Here is an 18,942-nt window from a genome sequence, read left to right on the forward strand (position 1 = left end):
ATTCTTAAAATTTCACTATGTCCCAGTAGCAGTCCATCCTTTTGGAGAATGGGGCACAGGCTGGTGATATAGGCTGTGTGCTTAATAGCCCTTCACCTTGAGAGATGGAGCAGATAAAAGCATTGTCCAAGCAGTGATGAGACTGAAGTAGAATCCCCCTTGTTGCCACACCATTGTATTTACTTTGAACAAGAACTGTGATTTCATTGCAATAAGGAATTTCCAGTACAGGGATTCCCCCACCACATGTAGTTGGTAGCTGCTGGTGAGTTGCCCTGGGGCAGTGAGAGATGAAGTGTCAGCCAGGATGTGTCCCAGGTAGGCCTGGCATCCAGGTAAGGTCTTCCTGACTCTGAGGTGAGCTCTTGGGCTATGTGCCACCACATGGCCTTTCTTACATCTCATGTTGGTAGTCCAGAAGGAGAAAGTGTGCTTATTTCTCTAGTTTCCCTGGATGCTTGAACTTCCCATGGTTGACTTCAGCTGTCAAGAGGATGGGAGGACAAAGGAGGAGAAGCTGAGATATCAGGAAAGGAAATTCTGATAGTTATTCCATCCACAGACAATAGAAGGGGAGACAGAGTAGCTGAGGGGAATTTAGGACCAGGGCCAGGGAAACCACAACACTTCCAGATTTTGTGAATTTAGCCTCAAGGCTGGTGTAAATCATGGTCCTGTTTGCCCTTCCCCTACTTTAATTATATGGGTTAGCAATGAAATGGATTTAATTGTATAGCAGCACTTTGATGGCCAAGCTATGCTGCCTCCCAGGTATTTAGCTAATAATAATAAAATTAGGATAGCTTATTTTTCTCAGTCTCAGGTGGAGTATTTTATGTAAGCCTCATAGAAACCCTTTGAGATTAGCAAGCTAGGTATCATCAGGTGGTTGATAAAGTGAATACTAGATCTGGCATTCAGAAGCCCTGGGTTCAAATTCCACCTCTGACCCTTAATAGCTGTGTGACCATAGGGAAGTGATTTGACTTTTCTGGGCCTCAGTACTCCCATCCATAAAATCAGGGGAGTGGCTTCAGATCAGAGGTTTGTAACCTTTTAATGTGTAGTCACTCCTTTTGGTGTTTTGGTGAAATCTCTAGCCCCCCTCTCAGAATTTTGTTTTTAAATAGTTGAAAGAAATTCTAGATTTCAGTTTGAGATTGGTAAAAAGAAAAGATTATTTTTTCTCCATCTGAGTTCACAGGCCCACTGAGATCTACCCATAGATCCCTGGCTAAAATCCTTGGACTCTTGGGTCCCTTCTGGCTCAATGTCTCAGATCCTCTTACCTCTCTGAGACTTGGTCCTCACAGAAGACCTCAAAGTTAGGTAGGGAGGAATGGACTAAATTCTTGATTTAAGGAGTAAGTAAAGAAGATAAAAGAGTTCAGTGGCTCTCTGGGGTAGCCAAGAACAAAACAGACTTGGGTTCAAGTCTTACCTCTGACACTGGCTATGTGTATGGCTATGAACAAGTCATTTTACCAATCTGAGCCTCAATTTCTCATTCATAAAATATGAATAGTCATCCTGGTAGCCCTGGCCTGACTGGGGTATTGGAATGAGGAAACACGTAGATCACTTTGAACATTTTAACTTGTTCTATAAATATTGGCTATTATTATCATTATTCTCTTGGAACCTACCATGGTTTCCATGCATAGAAAATGCAAAAAAAGGCTAGGTGACAGCCCCTTCTTCTCCCCTCCTCCTTCTCTCACATCTCCCAGGTACTTGCTTTCTGCCACTCTCTCTTCCTACAGCCCTGTCTCGAATGAAGAAGTGGCCCTTGACCTTGCCAAGGCTAACCCTCCACATACACAAGTGATTCCACTCCATCCTATCTTCTCCAAGAGTTTGCCTCCTCTGTCATCACCACTGTACCCCTTATCATCATCATCATCATCATCATCATCTTATATTTAGATATAATGTAATCTCATGATAGTAATAGCCTAATATTATAACTAGTATTTATTTAGCACCCCTAAGTGCCAGGTACTGTGCTAATCACTTTACAGATATGATCTCATTTTATCCTCACAATAATCCTGGTAGATAAGTAGGTACTGTTATTATCCCCATTCTATATATAAGGGAACTGAGGCAAACAGAGGTTAAGTGGACTTGCCCAGGGTCATACAGCTGATAAGTGTCTGAGAACAGATTTGAACTCATCTCCTTCCCTGTTACTGACAAATACATTCATGACTCCCTAATAAAAAGATGGGGAAAAAACAGACTTGAACCATCCATTCCTGCTAGTTATCTTTCTAGACCTCTCCCACCTTTTGTGGCTAAATTCCTTGAAAAGGCAATCTACAATTAGTGACTCTACTTCCTTTCCTCTTCCTCTCTTCCTAACTTTCTGTGGTCTGGCTTCTGACCTTATCATTCAACCAAAACAGCTTTTCCAAACTAACCCGTAGTCTCTGACCCTGTCAATGACCACCTTCTCCACAAGACCTGGTCCTCCCTTGGTTTTCATGGCATTTCTCCTGGTCCTGGTTCTCCTCCTACTTCCTGACTTCCCCTTTCCAGTCTCCCTGCTAGTTCTTCATCCAAGTCACAAACACTAATCATGTGGGTCCCTTCAAGGATCTCATGGACACTTGACACTTGGGTTCAAGTCTTACCTCTGCCAGTGGCTACACGTGTGGCTAAGAGAAAGTCATTTTTACCAATCCGAGCCTCAGTTTCTTCATTCATAAAACATAAATAGTCATCCTGGCAGTGCTGGCCTCACTGGGGAGTTGGAATGAAGGAACATTGTCTCTCTCTATGCTATCTCATTAAGTCTCATTAACTCACCTGGTTTCAATGATCATCTCTATGTAAATGATTCTCTGATTGATACATCTAGCCCCAACCTCTTTCTAATCTCTCATCTCACATCATCCGCTGCCTTTCCAACCCCTTGAACTAGATGTCCAATACACAGCTCCAACTCAGCATATTCATAATAAAATTTATTCTCTTTCTTCCCAAGCTCTTGCTACTTCTCAAGCTTTCCTCTCACTGGTCAGCACACCACCATCCTCCTAGTTACTCAGGCTTTGTTATCAACATTGGTATCCCTATTGATTCTTCACTCTCTCACCTCCACCCAAGCCAAATCTTGTTTCTCCTTTCAGAACATCTCTGATCAACTCCTCCTTCTTTCAGATGAGACTTTCACACCTGGATGCAGGACCTTATCACCCCATGCCCAACTATTGCAATAGTACTCTCACTTAGCTCCCTCCCTCAAGCCTTTCTCCCCTCCAGTCCATCTTCACTCATCTCCCACAGTGATCTTTCTAAAGCACAAGTTTGACCATGTCACCTCTATGTTCAATATACACGAGGGGCTTGCTATAACTTCCAGGATCAAATATGAACCACTCTTTCTGGCTCTGAAAGCCCTCCATAGCCTGTCTTCTCCCTCCCTTTCCAGTCTTCTCACACCTTGCTCCTTTCCATGGACTCTGACCCAGTAACGCCAGGCTTCTTACTGTAGCTCACTCACGATTCTTAGCCTTCCATTTCCCTTCCTTTTCACTGATTGTCTCTCATAGCTGGAATGCTCCTCTTCCTTGTCTTTGCCCTCTGTCTTCCTAGGCTTCTTTCGAGGCTCAACAACAATGCCAACTCCTTCAAGAGGCCTTTCCTGGTCTCCACCCCACCCCTGCCAATGCCTTCTCTTTGACTCTATATATGGCACATGCACATACATCATAAGTCATTGCCTCCATTAGAATGGGGAGTTCTGATGACAGGGACTTTGCTTTTACATTCTCAGAACTTAGCCTGGTATTGGAATATAGAGTCAACATTGAACATATGCTTGTCCAGTGACTGTGTTCACAGGGATACAGATGCAGTGGGATTTTTCTCCCAATGATCACTTGGAAACATTCCAAGTCATGTACTCTCCCATCTACCCCAGACTTCAAAATCTCAATAACTTGACTATTGCTAAGGAAATCACTGTATTTTTGCTGGGGCTTGGGAAGGAAAAATCTGTTCCAATGGCAGTTCACTCTCATACAAAATGTCATTTATCTATTGTGTCCTCCCTTCGGGCCTTTATGGGGCTGCTGTGGGTTTCTTCCAGGCCAGGCAGCCAATGTTATTGTTAGTTAACCCAGACACTTATGTCAGAAAACTCAGGAAGTATTTTAAGTGTGTCTGGAAAGATACTCTGGTTGTCTACTGCGGGAAGAAACTTTCAAACCAGTGGCTTGAGATAATGAGCTACTTCATTCTTCTTTGGCAAACATATGTTCTTGCTTGTTAGAGAAGGCTGGGGCTGATTGTATTCATCTCAGACATGATTGGAATTCTCCATGAAGAGCTAACCCAAGGGGGCTTTTTGGTCTGGGGGTTATTTTGTTTGAATTTCCTTCTTTTGGCTTTCCCTCATCCTTTCTAGTGATTTTAATTTCAGATCAAAGAAGGAGAATTGCCTTAGAACAGAGTTCACAATTGGGGGGAAAATTGTATGACTCTCCCTGGGGGCCAGAGTCTGTTCCTTGGCATGAAACCACAACATCTCCCCAAAGCTCATTAGGAACTTCTTATGCCGGCCCCATGATTATTCATTCTGATGTTTCATATCAACCTGCTTGTGAGCATGCTATATCCTCCCTGTAGAACATAAACTCTGCGAGGGCAGGAAGTGTTTGCTTTTGTCTTCTCAAGCACTAATACTTAGTATGGGCTGTGGCACACGGCAGGCACTTGATAAATGTGTATTTTTTGACAGCTATGTGCATGGGGATTGTTTTCACCCTTGCCCCTTGCGTATTGTGTATTTGGGCCCAGAGTAAAGAGAGAGTCAAAGCGATGGGCAAGCCTAGCCCTCGATCCCTTCTAGAAGGACAGCAGAAATGGGCTGAAATGTGAGCTTCTATGCCAACAGCTCTTCATGTTTGCCAACACTTCCTGTATCTTGCTCCATTTGATCCTCACAATTGCTCTATGAGGGAGAGAGTGCGAAGATTTCCATCCCCACTTAACCTCAGGCTGCGTCTCAGTTTCCCAATCTGCAAAATGGAGATACTCCTGTTTGATCTGCATCCATTTTTGTTGTTCTTTTATGAAATGGCACATCTGTGTGAAAAGTTTGGTTAAGCATCAAGGGAAACACCATTATAGGAGCTACAGAAAGAGAAGGGTGTTTTCCGATATATCTTTCACATTGGGTTTCTATCACATTTGCTGGAAGCAAGCTATATACATAAATACATATATACACAAACCTACAGACATATTCTCGGGTATGTGTATGTTACGTACGTGTAGACATGTACACGTGTTATGTACATGTGTTGTTGTTGTTTGCCTTTGGTCCTCGAAGAGGGCCAAAATGGCATCACTATGTCAGGATCACGGAACAGTGTCTGACTGGGGCTCATCAGACCAATACAAGCTCGGAAGGCTCTCCCACAGGTTGGGCACAAATAGTCTGTGTGCACATTTGGGACGGAGATGACTACATACAGACACATTTCATCATAGGACTATGAGGTGATGAGTGGGTCTGTGTGCTGAGGGGATGACTTTCAGTGACATAATTCAAAGATGGCCTCAGGGGAATGGCCGCATCTTATCACAGTAACACCCTGATAACCTTCATGAATGGAAAATATCCAAAATTCACCAAGTCTAAATAAATTCTCAATAGTTTTGAGTTAATCAGCTAGCATTTGTAAAGTATCTAGTATGTCCCAGCCACTGTGCTAGGTGCTGGGGATGTTAAAACAAGAATTAAGCAGCCCCTGCTCTCGATGAGCTTACTTTTTTCCTGCATTGAAAAGAATTAAGCTTTTTGTTTATTTGTCTTTAGTTTCATGTAACAAATAGTACTGGGCAGCTAGGTGGCACAGTGGATAGAGTGCTAGGCCTGGAGTCAGAAAAACCTGAGTTCAAATCCAGTATCAGTCACTTACTAGCTATGTGACTCTGGGCAAGTCACTTCACCCTGTTTGCCTCAGTTTCCTCATCTGTAAAATGAGCTGGAGAAGGAACTGGCAAACCACTGCATCATCTTTGCCAAGAAAAGCCCAAATCTGGTCACAGAGAGTCAGACACAATAAAGCAACAACAAAAACCAATAGCATCTTGAATACACCCCTTAACCAAGTGTTGCTCCATGCTGGACCTGCTTCAAAGGATAGAGAAGGGTTCTTTGTCATTAGCATCACTATATACTTACCTACTTTAATTTCTTAACAAGTAGTTTGTTAAACATCCTCAATGCTCATATTTGCTCTGAAGTCAGTTAGCAAACACTTGATTTATGGTGTTAGAGAGTAGCATTCTCTAGTCCAGGCTAGGTACAAATCAGCACTTAAAGGTGGAGACAGATATGTGAAGGAATGAGATTTTATTGTATGGGGATAGAGAGAGGATTGTTGATTTAGTCTACATGGAAGGTCTTGGCATTGATGTTTTTCGTGACTCTTGATCGATAATCACACATGACATGTTGCTCTCTGTCCAGCCCCCCATGCAGGTGTCAGCCCCGCGGAGTATTATCACCATCAGATGGCCCTCTTGGCAGGCCAGCGCAGCCCATATGCGGACATCATTCCTTCTGCAGCAGCTACTGGAGCTGGAGCCATTCACATGGAATACCTGCATGCCATGGATAGTAAGTCCAATAATTTGGGGGAGGGCTGGGGCTAGAACTTATTCATGCAACAGGAAAGGTGCTATTTTTATTGCATGCATTTACTCACACGTATATGTTTTCATGTTGAACTTTCCCTCCTCGAAATTCCTACATTGCCATCATTGACTCTGTGCTTTACCATGAAAGCCAGCAGGTACATACCACTTGAAAACTCAAAGAAGAGTCTGATTGTGTCATCTGAAGTTTATTTTTAATGCTCATCAGTTGGTCTAAGAGACAAAGAACCTACAATGATGAGTCAGAGCACGGACTGCCTGCCAAAGTGCTGGCATCTGAGAAGAGCATCCTCTGCCTCTTCCCAATGCCTGCCTTCTGTTGAGCATCTCCATAGTTGTTCAGCTGAGCAACCTAGAGATATGGGCCAGCAGGTGGGGGTGGGGGTGGCTGGGGAAGAGATTCTGTTAGAACTAGCTCTGCACCTTGGTGCAATTCTAGGAGCTCACAGGGGCCCTTTGTTTAGCTCCCAGACTCCCTATCACCAAGATGCCCAGAGGTAAGAGAGATGCCCTGGGCAAGATCCAATTTGTCTGCTTCCCTTCTTACCAAAGAGAAGCTCTTTCTCATTAGGTTATCCAATCTGAATTTAGTTTGTAAGAGCTTCTGAAGGGTCTGCACTGTGTGCAGTATGAACGTAGTATTCCTTCTGGACACATTCTTGCCCGTGACCCCCTCCCAGTACCACCATCTAGTTCCAAGAAGGCCAGCCCCCAGAGACAAGTCAACACCACAGCAGTGACCATTGCCCGTACACATTGTCTCTTTAATAATGTAAAATAGAAAGTATTATTCCGTAGCACCTCTCTTTAGAATAGAGGAGATTATTCTAAACCTCTCTGTGGCTGTGGAATGAGCTTGCCCACCTGCCATTTTTATCCGTCCTGGTAAGTCACATCTGGGAACAACTGGCCTCCAAATCAGGCATTAGAATTTTCCTTGGAGGGGCAGGTAGGTGGTACAGTAGATAGAGGATTGGCCCTGGATTCCGGAGGACCTAAGTTCAAATCTGACCTCAGACACATAACACTTACTAACTGTGTGACCCTGGCCAAGTCACTTGATCCTGATTTCCTCACCAAAAAGCAAAAAAAAAAAAAAGAATTTTCCTTTGACAACCATGTTAACTTCTCCCCTCTTTGTAGTATCTTGGCAGAGCCACTCAGAAGCAGGATAGTGGGAGTGATGATGGATAGTCAGGAGACCTGGGTTCAGGTTTAGGCTCCTTTGTTTCTGCGTGGTGACTGAGCCCTTGTTGAAGCTCCCTGCCCCCTGCTAGGCTCACATATTGCTTCTAAAAAATGGAGACAGTACAGTCAGCCCTGGCCACTTCACAGTATTGTTGAGAGGATCAATGGAAAACGACTTTATAACTGCAGAGATTTTATCCATTCGCCTCACTATCACCAGTGCCCAATCCAAACCCTCTCATCATCCATCGCCTGGGGGTGCTGTTATAGTAGTTGCCTAATGGGTCTGATGACTACCTCCACTCCTTCTCTTCTCCAAAGCCTCTTTCTCAACACTGCCAGAGTGATGCACCTTTGCCATAGACCTGCTGATCCTCTGCACAAACACCATCAGTGGCTCCCTATTGCCTTCCCCCTTGACTCCCTTTCAATAGCTCCCCATGACCCCTTATTGCTCAAAGTTCAGTTTGGTTTTTGCCAAGGAGAATCACACAATCTCAGAGTCAGAAAGGCCTCAGAGACCCCCTAGACCAATCCGTGCTTGAATAAAAACCCTCTCCATGTAATACCTGGCAAGTGTCATTTGGCCTCTGCTTGAGGACTTCTGCTAATTGGGAGCTCTCCACCTCCTGGACAGCCCATTCCACTTTCATAAAAATTTCATTTCAAACCTGCATCTCTGCACCTCCCCTGTACTGCTCCCAGCCCTCCTTTCTGAGACCCTATTCTCAGTGATAACCCATCACATACTCAGACATTTAGCATTTGCCCCTCCACTAAGCCTTCTCTACTCCGGCTAATTAAACTCACCCTGTTCTTTTAGTCAATTTTCATGTGACGTGATCTCCGCCACCCCTCTCCTCGGCTCTCCTTAATCCTGCTCCTCTGCTGCTTGGTGATACACCTTCTAAAACATGGTGGGTGAGTGCCCAAAACTCACCAGCCTGCTGAAGAGCCTCACAAAAATCCCACTCAATCCAAAGAGGATTGAGCAAGGGTCTACTGAGTTCAAGTCACTGTTGGGCATTAGGGAGGTAAGGATGAAAAATGAATAAAAAACCAAAAAGAAACAAAAATAACAGATTGTCGTGTGGTTCAGCCACACAGCCCCTGCTTTGGAATCAGAGAGCATGGGGCCAAATTTTGCCTCTGATGCTCCTTCCCAGGGTGACCCTGGACAAGTTAATTAACTTCCCTGGGCCTTAGCTTCTTCACCTGTAAGATGAGGGTGTTGAATCTGGCCTCTAGGGTCCATTCCTGCTTTCTATGCCCAGTCCTATATGCAATTCTGTCACTTATGAACTGTGTGACCCTGGAAAAGTCACTTCATCCCTCTTTGCCTCAGTTTCCTCAATTGTAAAATAAAAGTACTAACAGCACCCGCCTCGTGAGGGTATTGTGAGAATGGAATGAGGTGATATTTGTAAAGCGCTTTGCCGCTAGCGGCTACCGTTCAGAATGAGGTGCATGCAATCATAGACCTTCCAGGTTCATTTCCTCCTTTTACCCAAGGTCCCATGGGCAATAAACATTAAAAGTGGCACTTGAACCAAGGGATGCTGATTAGTGTGTGTCCGTTGCCCTTTCTGAAAAGGGACAAAAATCAGTCAGTCCATAAAGAAGCACCTACTATGCGTCCTGCCCTGTGCTGGGCATCTGCGATGCAAAGACCCCAAGTAAAACAATCATTACTCTCAAGGTGCTCACATTTGGGTGAGGGAGGGGGGAACAAGCGTTGATTAAGCACCTACTGTGCACCAATCACTATGCTAAGCCTTTTACAAACCTCCTATCATTTGATCTTCACGACACCCCTGTGAGGTCAGGAGATGGTATCAGCCCCATTTTACAGTTAAGGAAAGTGAGGCAGACCAAGGTGAAATGTCTTGCTCCCCACCCCAATCACTCCGCAACCAAGTGTCTGAGGTGGGATTTGAACTCTGGTCTTCCTGACTCCATCACTCCCTCCCAGTGCTCCATCTACATGGGCACATATAAGTATAAACAGCATAAATCAAAGATAGTTAAGTACGTATTAGCACATGCCATCATTTGCACATAATAGCATATAACAGTTGCCCTTTTTAGAGCACTTGAAGATTAATAAAGCACTTTTTGCATTTACCTTTTTCAAACTTCACAACAATTCTGTGAAATAATTGCAATAATGATCATTATCCTCATTTGAGAGATGAGAAAAATGATACTCAGAGGGCAAAATATAGTGACTGGTCCAAGATCACAGAACTAATAAATTTCAAACAGGATTTGAACTCAGGTATTCCTTTTTCCAAGGCCACCACTTTCTTCATGATACTAGATGATCTGACCTTTGGTGAGAAGGGCACAAGCCTAGACTTTTTAGATCTCATGGTCAGATCAGGTCTTGGACCAGACTTTTTCCTTGAAGTCATTGGGGTGAGTTTGCTCACTGTGGGGTCAAGTTTAGAAATTCAGCCTTTGGTGGAGATCCAGACGGAAGCCTCCAGTTACAGCATTTCTTACTCTGCACCATTAGTACCTGAGCTCCATCCCTGGACACACTTAGGTTCCTGTGTGTTTTCCCTAGGTACATGGACCATGCATTCTCTTCTTTCCCCCCCCAGTCTGATTTGTTGTTGCCTACTGTTGGGAGGGATGGGGGAGGGTGGGTATGCTGGTTAGTGTGTGTGTGTGTGTGTGTGTGTGTGTGTGTGTGTGTGTGTGTGTGTGTGTGTTTATCTTACATTTCGGATTCATCATAAACATATTTCAATTAGAGATTGTCTCAGCTTTGAAGGAAAAAAAAGAGTACATGTTATTATGCAAATTAGTTATTTTAAAACAGTAAATAGAGAATTAAAATAAGAGTGGGTGCTGGGAGGTCAACCCACATTACCTTCTGCATTTGATGAGAATGTGTTCAGTCAGACTAAGGCCTCTTTGATGTAAATAAAGGCTGAACTCACCCTTTTACTTTGTAAAAATTAATTAAAAGTATCCTAACTTGCTGGAGTCGTGGGTAAAATTGATTGTCATTAAGTAGGAATCTCAATGTTCCGTCATCCATCACAGAGAAATCAGCCCTTCTAGTCTTTGTCAGAATTTTAGATTACATCGGAGAAACAAAACAATTAGCATGAAGCCAAATTAAGATGTCTCTTTGGAACAATAATGGTGCCCCAATGCTCATTGCAGAAAGAGTCTGGTTGCTGCCAAATCCTGACTGTTTAGTACAGCTGCTGCACAGGTCCAGCCATTTATAATTCTGCAGTGGCTTCTAAGCAAAGATCTCAAAGCACCCCTAAGTCTTGGTCTTCCGCCTCTCCCACCGGGAGTGGACACCACACACAGGAAGGTGCTCAAAGGGCGCTCTCTTTCTACCATCTTTAAAACTGTAACGTTGAGTTTTGAGTTGGGCAGAACAGGACCTAGTTTTCTAGTTCAGAGGTGAATCCATCTTTAAAATAATGGATTATTTCTCTGACTTGGTAAAATCAGAGAATTTCAAAGGAGTTCACCAATCATCAATTCTCAAATATTTTCAAATGAAGTCATAGATGCAATGTTTTGTCAACCCTAAATGCGCATTAGTTGTTCTCACACCTGAACAAAAGACCTTCCACAATGTACTTGACAAGTGGCCATCTAGCCACTAAAAGACCCCAGATGGAACTGAGGAACAGGGCACCTGCCAAGGCAGCCCATTTCACTGTGAAGTAGCTGTAATGATTATCTTGCTTAAGCCCAAATTTCATTCTTTTCAGCTTGTAACCATTTCCTCTACCCTCTGGGGTCAAGCAGAAAAGACTGTAAGTCAGTCAATGAGCATTTATTATGTGCCAGGCACTGGGCTAAGTCCTTGGGAGTCCAAGGAAGGCAGACCCACAGCCCTTGCCCGCTCCCATTCTCACGAGAGAGTCAAGATACAAACAACTAGACAGGAGATGCAGAGGGGAGAAGGATGATCATCTGAAGCTGGGAAAGACTCCCTTCTTCCATAGTCAACCTTCCACGACTAGCAGAAGGCCACCAGTTTCTTAGCTGATCTTACCAGAGAATGGACCTAAGACCTTTCACCATCTGGGTTGCCCTCCTCTGGACACCCTCCTATGTCCTTCCTCGCTGCTCAGAATTTGAACACAGGTCTTCCTTTCTCACCCAAGTTCAGTACTCGTTCTGCTGCATTTGCAGAGGCAGACAGTAATTATAAGAGAGTAAAGTAGTATAGAGTCAGTCAAAAGTAAAAAAATATTGCACAGCTGGGGGGATCATTAGACAGAGCTCCAGGCCTGGAGTCAGGAAGACCTGAGTTCAAATTTGACCTCAGACACTTACAAGCTGGGTGACTCTGGGTAAGTCACTTCACCTCTGCTTCAGTTTACTCAATTGTTACTTAGGAATAACAGTAGCACTTCCCTCCAGGGGTTATTGTGAGGCTCAAATGAGATCATATTTCAAAGCTCTTAGCACAGTGCCTGGCACATAGCAGCTGTTCTGGAAATGCTTTTCCACATCGGTTCCCTTCCCTTAATATACCATGATGCTATCAATTACTATCAGCAGTGCAACAAATGAAAAGAGTGGAGCTCACGCCTTTAAAGTTTAAGACAGCGAAGACCCAAATTCTCTGGAAAGATCTAGAAGAAACTGCAAAGTTAATGTTGGTCTTCCACATGGAAATGACAAACTCATTCAGCTGTGGGGTTGCCATGGTCTTGCTCCATGTGTCTGCATGTTTTAAACAATTTTTAAGCAACATTATTTCACATAGGAAGATCCCACTCTGGGAAATGAGCTTCCCGAGGTGACCCTATCTCTGGCTGACCGGCCAGTCCCGCTAATGCCGAGCCGTGGGCCCCAGGGGCCCAGGCTTTTGTCCCCTTGATTTGGTCACTGAGGGATAACTCAGTGCCTTCCATTAAGGCCAGATTTCCACAAATACAGGGCTATGTACACATACTGCCAGCTGATAAATCACCATGCCGGGAAAGAAAAGTCTTCCGTTTCCACTTAAGACCAGTCGTGTTTGGTTTGCCTCTTATGGGGGGAAATGGTCATCGGGCATTTTCATTAAGTTTCCCTTCCATGGTTCAGTAATGAAAATGTTCCATCGGAGATGACACTATTAAGTCAGCAGGGTATAACTGTCAATACAAAGCAGATTTAATACGTGGAATCCCAAGAACTGGCATTTTTTAATAGGGCTGAAGTGTGGGGTGGAGAAGGGAACATGGCCTTTAATTCTTTAACCTTTCCATTAAAAAAATGGCTGGATTCTGCCCACCCCACAAGCGCTTGAGCCCCGAGGCTCAGTGGTGACTGCAGGAGGGTCTGTTCTGAGCTGCTTCCTCCTCCATTAGTCTGAAAGGCAGAGCCAAGCTTCCAGTTAGGAAGTTAAATAGCTAGGGCACTGTCCGTTCTCGTTCCTCTTCATCCACCAGCCTTCGAAGTCTGTGGGTAGAAACGAAAGCCAGATTTTCAAATGCATCTCGTGGTTTTCCTTTTTGGAAAAACAAATGTCTCATTGTGAGCTTTATTCTCCCTTTAGGTATCACCTGGCTCAGGTAAGATCAATGGGGAGCTTGGGTAGATGGGAATCTCGTGTTTTCTTTCAGTTTCTCTCTTGGAAATGGTGGGGGCTTAAGTCTGCCGGGACCGTCTTCTGAGCCTCTGTCTTGTTGCTCGTGGCGAATTAATGATGTGAATGTCTAAGGAGCGTCAGATCCATAAATCACCAGAAATGGGCGGGATAACACATAAAAGTCTTTCCCTTTTGTTTAGCAATTCATCACTTTGTTTGCACATTAATAAACAGCGCTCCCCTGAGGTAAGCTAGTGCAAGATAAATATTTCTCCCTAATTTCCTCAATTGTAGCTAGTAGATCACAGATCGGAAGAGTGGAGCTTGTCAAGGGGAGCTGCCACAGATGCTTGTGTGTGTGTGTGTGTGTGTGTGTGTGTGTGTGTGTGTGTGTGTGTATCCCTGGGCTGCCGCTGTCTTTCTTTTACTTTCCCAGCACGTGCCCAGGAGTAATAGATAACCAGGTTCTTGGTACAATCAGATGTAATTGGGCCTGGTTTTGTTTATATAATAGGTACCAGATTCCCCAGCCCCAGGCTGTCCACGAGACCAAGCAGAAAACGGACGCTGTCCATCTCCCCGCTGTCTGACCATAGCTTTGACCTTCAGACCATGATAAGGACATCCCCCAACTCCCTGGTCACCATCCTCAATAATTCCCGCAGCAGCTCATCGGCCAGCGGCTCCTACGGTCACTTGTCAGCAAGTGCAATAAGGTACGTGTACATTTACTCAGCCTGAGTCTTTCTAGCTTTTTGTAGGATCTCACAAAAGCTCGAGTGAGTCTGCACCCAAACGAAAACCTGAGGCAGCACGTGCTGCAGCCCCATGGCCTCCGCAGAGCCATGCCTAGCACAAAACCCCTTATAATGAATCCCTAAACCAACTCTGAACAGCAGGGAAAGCATTCCCTAAGTGCAGAGGGAGAAGACTTGGATTTTCTCAATACAACACAGCTCTGGAAGGGGAGGATTTGAGGGGACAGTTTTTTTTTTCTTGTTCTCCAAATAATGGTTGTTCATGATAGTGAAAACTGGTTGGCATCCAGCAGTGGGGTCTTGGGAATCATATGGGAGCACATCATGACATTGCCCTCCTCCTGAAGAGAGATGGCAGTTAAAGAAGGAAATTGGGGCATTTTCCTTGGGAGAAAGCATGAAAGCAGTCAGTGCAACCTCTCCAAACAGGGAAAATGGAGCTATGACAATCAATTAGTCATGACTTAACCTGATGCTTTCTCCATGTTCTTGAAAATGACTGTGTCATCACGAGAACTTATTTCTAGATGATCTGAAGAAAGTCTGCTTTCTTTGGGAGGCAGCCTTGTGTAATGGGAAGGGTAGGGGTGGGGGTTAGAACTGAGCCTCCCAAGATGGGGATGCCCAGCTGCTCCTTAGCTGTAGGACATCTGGGAAACTCCTAAAGTTCTTTGACCTCTGTTATGGTCTTAGTTATGTAGGTGGTGAGTAAGATTTGGATGAGATCATTCATATGAGGACACTTTGTTATAGCAAAGTGCCAAAGGGAATTCTCCAGTCTTGCCTGCTCTTCTCCAGGTGGGCAGTCTCTCCACTGGAGCAAATTGCAACCTACTCATGTCTTCTCAGCCTGTGCAGCTGTTGGCTTTGTCTGCCCACTTGTTTTTCAAAGAAATAAAGTCCCTTTTTTCTGTCTTAAAAAAAATAATTAGAGTGTTTTGCCTCTACTTGAAATTTCATAAATGGGAAGAAATCCCTGGTGTAGAAATCCCTTCACCAAAATAGATAGGCAACTCCTCTGGAACATCTATAATGTAGTCTTACTGAGTATCACGTTCTCTAAGTGATCAATAAGACCCGCAACACTGGATCTATCCTGCAAGGCCAATGAAGACGCATCCCTCTGGCTCCACTATTTTCTTTTTCTTATCCTCATTTCACTTCCCATTCCCCACCCACCCACCAAAGTCTTTGGATCCAGAGCTCCCAGAACATGGTGTGGCATCCAATCAGTACTTAACTAAATGGGCACTGGGTCACTGATCCTCTCCTCTCTACTTCCTTCAAGTCAGACCCTAAAGTATTCTTACATTTCAAAAGCCATTAAGTGAGTCTTCTGGGGAGAAAGATGGAGAGAGAGAGAGAGAGAGAGAGAGAGAGAGAGAGAGAGAGAGAGAGAGAGAGAGAGAGAGAGAGAGAGAGAGCTGCTCTTACTGTAGGGTATAGAGAGGGTACATATTGAGGAATTACAGTCAGCCAGAGTCAGGGTGCCAATGGAAACCACCCCACTCATGGCAGAAGGCCAATGCCACCTTTATTAGCCATACCAGCTGAGCCTCCAGAAAATGGTTCCCTGAGTCTCCAACGTCTTGGACTGGCACTGATTGTAGTCTAGATCTTCAGGAAGCCCGGCCAGCTCCTGAGGCATCATCATTAGATGCCATGGCACCCACATGTTTTTAGATTGGCCCCAAGAACACCAGGCAGCTGTGCTTAGCTTCTGCACGTGTCTCATGCCTCAGCTGGAGAGCATGTAAACACAAGGGGAGTGTCTGGGCTGATGTTCTATAGAATATTCATTTTTTAAACAGTGAACAAAGCCAACCTTTCTTTCACGAAGAGACCTCCAGGTTCATACAGCTCTACTCCCTCAATTCAGAGATAGAAAGACTGAGGCCGAGGGAGTTGAAGCAACTTGCCTGGCTTTGCACAGGTATGAAGTGACTGAGCTGCATCTCAAGCCCAGTCCACTCCAAGTTCAGTGCTCTTTCCCCTGAATTCAGTCAACATGCATTAATTAAGCACTGACTGTATAACAGACACCGTGCTACGTGCTGCAGCTACAGAATGAAGCATGAATTTTGGCTCTCTGTTTCTCCATGCTTTTCGCTCTTTCCCCGCCCCCCCGTCTGAGGATTTCATTCCAAACTTCAAACCTTTTGAGTTGAGGGATTTTCTAAGGTGGCTGATAATATTGAAGCTGATCTCACTGGTTCCCAAGACCTTTCTTGGTAGTTTATCTGTGGTCCTCTCTAACCTCCTCCTCTCCCCCAGGTAACACAAGTCTGTGCCAATTCAAAGAGCTGGGGCTTAGATAATACCTGTCCCATCCCCATGACATTGAAGGGGTTTTTGTCAGAAGAAGAGGGGACCTGTGAGGAGTCCAGGGGTAGAGTGGATGCCAAAGTGAGGAGGTCTCTGTGGCAGGTAGAGGAAGTCCAAAATCTCAAAGTGGAATCTGGAGAGGAAGGAAGGCACCAGGCTTGCCTGAGCACGTTCCCTATAATGGAAGTTCTGGGAGGACCTAGCCAGTTGGTTGACATTCATTCTGCAACCGAACAGATGTTGGGAAGGAAACTCATTGTCACCAACTCTTCCCTTGCCTCTGCATTATATTGTGTCAGATGATATTGCAATATAACTAACATAATAATAATGCAGTCATGATGATGGTCTTCTAGCAGGCAAAGGCAAGGATAGGAATGGTTAGGAGGAAGAGAAAGGAAATATACTGGCTGAGATGCGCAGCAGAGAAGGAAGAGGAAATACACCAATTGTCTCGAGTTTGTCTAGGGCTTAGATTTCATATGGCATTGGTAGGGCATGGGGCACCTATGCTATTTAGGTGGGTACAGATACATCTTAAGGTTGCTTGTCAGATGGCAGCTCAGACTAGCCGCATCTGGCTACAAGTATGTGAGCATGCATGTGTGTAACTTCATAGAGAGTTCTCTGAAAGACCTGGAACAAGGTGTCTACCTAGGTGGTGTATAATGGAGCACCGTACCTAGCTTAGGGAAATGCTGAGTTCTAATCCTACCTTAGCCACTTATTAACTGAGACACCCTGCATAAGCCACTTAGCCTCAGTTTCCTCATGTGTAAAATGAGGATAATAATAACACCTCCATTTTAGCCTTGTCGTGAGTAGGCTGGAGGTCATGCTCCCACATAAGACAAGCTTGCTTTCAGCCTTAACACTCCACACAGATGCTGTGCCCCCCTCGTTGATGTTCCAGATGGGCTTCTGGCCAGGATCTCTGCAGTAGGAGCCCTCCCATTCTCCTTGGGCCACCCTTGACGTGGCATCATCCAGCTGGAGTGGCACAAGTCTGAGCAAGCTTTCCTTTGGAGCCAGCGCTGACAAGCTCAGCCTGGTGATGGAGCCCTGGCCACATTTTGCTGCTGTAGGCATCGTCTCCTACCATCCCTGGCAATAATAGGGATGGCATCCAGCCGGGGCTGGTGCTGGGTGGGATGGTGCCTGGGGCAGGAGAGAAGCCAGCTTGCTTTCTCCTAGCTGTATTGGCTCTCAGGTGATGACAGGAGGGGAAGTGGGCTTTCTGCAGAAGAGCCAAAGCAAATAGCAGTTGGGGCACATCACAAAGCAGAGAGGCCACAAGGGCCAGGTTTCCTCGTGTCCTCAGAAGGCTCTGAATTTTTGTTCCCAGTCAGTGCCTCGTGCAATGCCTTGGGTTGGGTTTCTTGGTTTCTTCAGTGGAAGATGTGATGGAGGCTAAACGTTTTCTGATGAATCTTATTTTGGAATTGTACTCACAGCCATCAGGGACATTGTGGTATAATGCACAGAAAGGGCCCCAGAGTCAGAAAGATTCAGGTTCAAATCCTGCCTTGGACACACAGGCTAAGTCCTCCTGGGCAAGTCACTCTGCCTCAGGGGCGCTGGTACAGAGGGCATCTTCACCAGGACCTGCATAGACCCCTGGCAGGTCTGGTGTCAAGGAGTTTTCTGGACAGGGGGCCCACATGGGCTGGCCTCTTGGCATCTTCCACTCCTAATCCCCCATTCTTCCTTGCTCCTGGTTCTGCCTCCGGGCCAAGCAGAATAAGGCTGATCTGTGTTCCACCTAACAGTCCTTGGAGACAAGTGGAGTGGGTCATGTCCCTCTGGGTCTTCTCTTTGCAGAATAAACTTCCCTGTTCCTTCAGCTTATCCTCAGAGAGCCTAAACTTAGAACCCCATCAGATTAACAGTCACTTAGTCCAGAGTCCAGGGACCTGAGATCAAAACCAAACTCACCTGCTTACTGGGTGACCTTGAGCAAGTCACTCATTCCTTAGGGCCTCAGTTTCCTCATTGGTAAAAATGAAGGGGTTGGACTATATGACATCTGAGGGTCTTCTCATTTAGCATTTATGATCCTATGAGCCTTCCCATTCTGGGAGCTCTTCTGGATGATTCCCAGCCTGCCAATGCCTTTCCCAAGCTACAGTACAGCTGTGGTCTGACCAGGGCAGTGAATAGGCCATGACTTCATTTCCCCTGCTCCTCAATGCAGCCCTAGATCCCCTCGGCTTTTTTTGCCTATCCTATTGTGCCGTTGATTCATACTGAGACTGCACCCATGGAAGCTGCCAGCTCTTTATCAGACAAAGTGCTAGCTTAGCCAACCTCCCCCAGTAAAGCAAAAGAGATGATGGTCTTTCTTTGAAATGTTAGGAAGCCACGTCCAGATTCATGCAAAGCACTAGAGAAGTGTGGCATTGTCGCTCTGAGTTGGGCAACCCCCTCTGTGCC

At 45.2% G+C, this 18,942-nt stretch overlaps 1 protein-coding gene across 2 annotated transcripts in view; it reads left to right on the top strand.

Moving 5' to 3' along the window:
* Positions 1–18,942, top strand: part of GLI3 (GLI family zinc finger 3) — a 283,642-nt gene that overhangs the window by 202,305 nt on the left and 62,395 nt on the right. For both annotated transcript variants that reach the window (XM_020964429.2, XM_020964430.2), the window contains 2 exons: positions 6,488–6,637; positions 13,941–14,142. In XM_020964429.2, coding sequence (XP_020820088.1) covers positions 6,488–6,637; positions 13,941–14,142 — 352 coding nt within the window. The remainder of the gene's footprint in view (positions 1–6,487; positions 6,638–13,940; positions 14,143–18,942) is intronic.

This window comes from Phascolarctos cinereus, unplaced genomic scaffold (assembly GCF_003287225.1).
Source record: "Phascolarctos cinereus isolate Bilbo 61053 unplaced genomic scaffold, phaCin_HiC Scaffold_4;HRSCAF=312, whole genome shotgun sequence".
Lineage (NCBI taxonomy): Eukaryota > Metazoa > Chordata > Mammalia > Diprotodontia > Phascolarctidae > Phascolarctos > Phascolarctos cinereus.